Source organism: Crocuta crocuta, unplaced genomic scaffold, assembly GCF_008692635.1.
Source record: "Crocuta crocuta isolate KB4526 unplaced genomic scaffold, BGI_CrCroc_1.0 scaffold475, whole genome shotgun sequence".
In the NCBI taxonomy this organism is placed as follows: Eukaryota; Metazoa; Chordata; class Mammalia; order Carnivora; family Hyaenidae; genus Crocuta; species Crocuta crocuta.
Genome location: NW_027529518.1, coordinates 1,715,717 through 1,719,904, shown reverse-complemented (window position 1 = coordinate 1,719,904; position 4,188 = coordinate 1,715,717). Strand labels below are relative to the sequence as shown.

General features: G+C 42.0%; 1 protein-coding gene across 2 annotated transcripts in view; it reads left to right on the top strand.

The window, feature by feature from the left end:
* PLAC1 (placenta enriched 1) overlaps positions 1-3,038 on the top strand; it is a 180,583-nt gene extending 177,545 nt beyond the window's left edge. For both annotated transcript variants that reach the window (XM_077760834.1, XM_077760835.1), the window contains exon 3: positions 2,139-3,038. In XM_077760834.1, coding sequence (XP_077616960.1) covers positions 2,197-2,850 — 654 coding nt within the window. In that variant the 5' untranslated portion in view covers positions 2,139-2,196 and the 3' untranslated portion in view covers positions 2,851-3,038. The remainder of the gene's footprint in view (positions 1-2,138) is intronic.
* The last annotated feature ends 1,150 nt before the right edge of the window (positions 3,039-4,188 follow it).

The window sequence follows — 4,188 nt, the reverse complement described above, 5'->3', positions numbered from 1 at the left end:
AAGTTGGTTCTCAGTGTTGGGTTTGAACAGCCAAAATGTAATGGAAGGATTGTTTCTTTGGCCTATTCCAGGAACTACTTCAAGGGGAGCTTTTTGTCCAGGGTCAGTAGATCCAGGCTATGAGATGATATTAAGGACAGAGAGGAGAGAGAGGGAGAGAAAGCCGCTCCGAACACATGCTCTGGGTAGGGTGGGCTTCATCAGACCAGGACAGTAGTGGAAAGTGTGCTAGGGTGGAGTGATTATCTCAGCAAATGTCATGCATCGTTCCAGAGCAAGTGGTTTGTTTATTTAACTGTTGAGTCATTATCCAAGACCAGCTGGCCTCAGAGTTGACTTGTGTTTTGTTGTTGTTGTTGTCGTTTTATTTTGTTTGTTTTGTTTTTTGGAGGGGTAAGAGGATCAGGGGGGTTTTGTTTGTTTCTTTGTTTGTTGTTGCTGCTTCTGTTCTTGCTTTGCAAAAAACAAAAAGGCAATCCCAGGAGAAACATTTCAGGACAAACCAAGAGGAAAGAAAGGACCCAGGTAGACCCCTTAGACTTCTCTTTACATCCCCAAGAGAATGAGAAGTCGTTAATGAGAGAGGTAAGGAGGCCCAATCTGTACCAATCAGATCAAGTGTCTGAAACCATGCATTTCATGTAGGCCAGTGCACTTTTCTAATGGGCCCATTATACCATGGTTTCCATCAAAGAACGCAGCAAATTCATCAATATCAAAGGAAGAGAAAGCTGCGTCTTTGCAACCGGGGAAAAGATGAGGCTAGAAATGTCTTGGATGCTTTTTAGTACAATACCGTGCACAGAGTAGGCACTCAATAAATAATAGTCAAAGAATGAATTCATATATGCAGAGGTCACTTAACTCCTCAGGAACAAATGTAAAACCCTACACTTGAGAGCTGAGTTGGACAATATTTGATGATATTCCTCTTCCTTCCTTCTTGTTTCACTTATCACCTCCTTCTGATACTGTGTTTTAGGCATATATTCTTAGCAATGCTCTTTCTTCTCCCCCTGGCTCTACCTGCCACTCTTTGGGAGGTGAAAGGCAATAGAACTAGGAAGTGACTGCAGAGCTTCCCATTGGAAAAGAAAAGAAATAAAAAGCTAGTGAAAATAAAAGAAAGCTGTAAAGCAAAGAATATAACTCAATGAGGTGAAAACTGTGGTCGCAAAGAATATTTTAGGAGATACCTTGTCAATTATTATGCGAAGTAGAAACCCAAGGCTCGCTTTCTTTAATATGGCACGCTCGAATAGTTTTTATGTATGCCCTGAATAGGCAAATGTAAAATTAAAAAGAAGTACTTCTTGTTTCTGTGATTTCATGATTTTACAACGTGTCCTGATTGAGGTGTCAGGGAATCTCTCGCTTGTAATGATTGATGATGTTACTACTAGAGTTTATGAAGTATCCATTGGCTCAATTCAAGCGAGCCACTTGGGGATATTGCAATATGTGGTTGTTAGTAATAAGCCACAATTTCTTCTCTGGCTTTTATTTAGTTATGTTTGTTGCTGAACCAAAAACAAGACAATGGGGGGGGAGTGTCGTTTATGAGAGGACACTGGGGCTGCTGGCTTGAATTAAACTGTATCTCCTTCACCTTATTTAATGTTTGGCACAAAAATGGTTTCATTTTCTTTTGTTTGGGTTACACACAAAAAGGGATGCCATTGCTGACCAGTGTAGACACTCATTCTATATATGAGGGATATGTGTTTTATACCAAAACAGCATGGTAAAAGCCACTTAGAGAAACCATTTGTAGTCATCTATCAACATGTGAGTTCTGACCATGAAAATCCAGTTCTCTCTCACAACAATGTTTTCCTTTTCCTTGTTTTCTTTATTTCAGTTTTATCAAGGTATAATTGACAAATAAAATTATAGGATATTTAAAGTGTGCAACCTGATGGTTTGACATATGTATGCATCGTGAAGGAATTCGCCCAATCAAGTTAATGAACAAACACATCCATCCCCTCACATATTTACCTTTTTTTTTTTTTTGAGAACATTTAGCTTCTACTCTTTTACCCTTTTGAAAATACTTCTGTTTTTAAAAAATGATTGTGTTTGAACTTCCAATAAGAAATAAGATGATTTGCCTTTTGTGTTTTTGTATGCCCTAGAAATCCTCACCAGACAGCTTCCTGTTTCCTGAGAGTCGCTACCTGATCAGCTACAGGGATGAAAGTTTTGGAGTTGATAGGAGGGATGGTCTTCCTCACCTCTGTGTTTTCGTCCTGTTCTGCACAAAATCCGATGACTGTACTGTGCTCCACAGACTGGTTCATGGTCACAGTACACCCCTTCATGTTGAATAATGATGTATATGTACATTTCCATGAGTTACACTTGGGTCTGGGTTGCCCCGCCAACCACGTTCAGCCACACATGTACCAGTTCACCTACCGCGTCACTGAATGTGGCATCCGGGTCAAGGCTGTCTCTCAGTCCATGGTTATATATAACACCGAGTTGCACTATGCTTCAAAATGTACCTCTTCTAAGTATGTGATCCCACTGTCCTGTGCAGCTCCCCTACGGTCCCCATGGCTTACTCTACCCTGCCCCGTGAATGTAGCCAGTGAGGCGGGAACCACAACCCAAAATGGTGAGGCATGCTATGAGGTCTTCACCTTGTCACAGTCCAGCCAGAGGCCCAACTGTGATTGTCCACCTTGTGTGCTCAATGAAGAAGACGATGCCCGGGCCCCACGGGTTGCCCAGGGTGCCCACCAGGTAGAGGCTCATGTGGGCCAGATGGTACAGCCATCCTCCCTCATTAATATGTTTGAGGATTGGTCTCTTCACTCGGATGATCTGATTGAGTTCATGTGATCCCCAGGCTGGAGGTCTCCTGTAGATGCTCTTTATAACATTAGTATATAATATTTTCTAGTATCAGACAAGCAAGTGTTCTGGTAGCCTCCTTATGAGTGCTTTTGAGAGAGGACAACTCATGGTAACTTCACGAATAAAGTGTTATTATATTTTTATATCTTTTTTGACAAAAAATAAAATTTTGATGGCAGAAAAATATCAGTTCAGCACTTTTTATTGAATAAACACACATATAACTTTTACTGTGGGCCACACACTGTCCCAAGAGCTTTACAACCACTGGTGCCTGGTCTCTTCGGACTAAGATGATTGTGCTCTCCTTGAAGGCCCCCAGCGGAATCTCTCCCTCTGTGTCCCTATTTCACTTCACACGCTGCACCGCTCAGCCTAGCACTCAACTGTACACTTTCTTAGTTTGATCAATGGCTGAATCCCTTTTCATTCAGAGGAGGGATGGATTCCAACCTGGTGATTTATAAACCACCAGTGGTTCTAAGAATTACTCATCACATCCCACCAACTAGATGGTAAGCTCCTGAGGCCAAGGGCTGGATCTTATGTTTAGCCACAGACTGATAGTACTTCGGAAGGAATTTTATTCCCAACTTAATGTGATCAGAAAGTTTTCACCCAGGTTTGGCTGTCCATTAGCTTTCCCAAACACTTGGAGAAGGTGAATAAATGCATCCAACAAATATTCACTGAGTGCTACTACATTTCAGGTACCGTTCTAGGCATTGAAAGAGGACAGTGAATAAAAACGGAGCCTCAGAGAAATTGAGGTCACACAGCTAATAAATAAATAAGTAAACAGTGATACATTCTGATAGCAGCGAATGCCATGAAAAAACTTAAAACCAGGTGATACGAGAGAAACTTGAGAAGGGGTCAGAGCAGACAGGGAGTCTGAGGAGTCATTTGAACTGAACCTTGATGTGAAGAACGACCCAGCCCTGTCTGAGATGATCTGAGAGAGAACATTCCAGATAGTAGAAGCATCTCATTTAATCTTCACCACAACCTTGAGAGAAGTACTCTTACTATGTCCATTTTACAGGACACAGAAGCACAAAATGATTAAGAAACTTGCCCAAGGTCACATACCTATTCAGAAGCAGACACTTTGGGGGCTACCTGGGTGGCTCAGTCAGTTGAGCATCTGACTCTTGATTTTGGTTCAGGTCATGATCTCATGATCGTGGGATAGAGTCCCACACAGGGCTCCGCGCTGAGCATGGAGCCTGTTTAAGATTCTCTCTCTCTCCTTCTGCCCCCTCTCCCCTGCTTGCACTCTCTCTCAAACAAACAAACAAACAAAAAGACCACAAAGAGCTT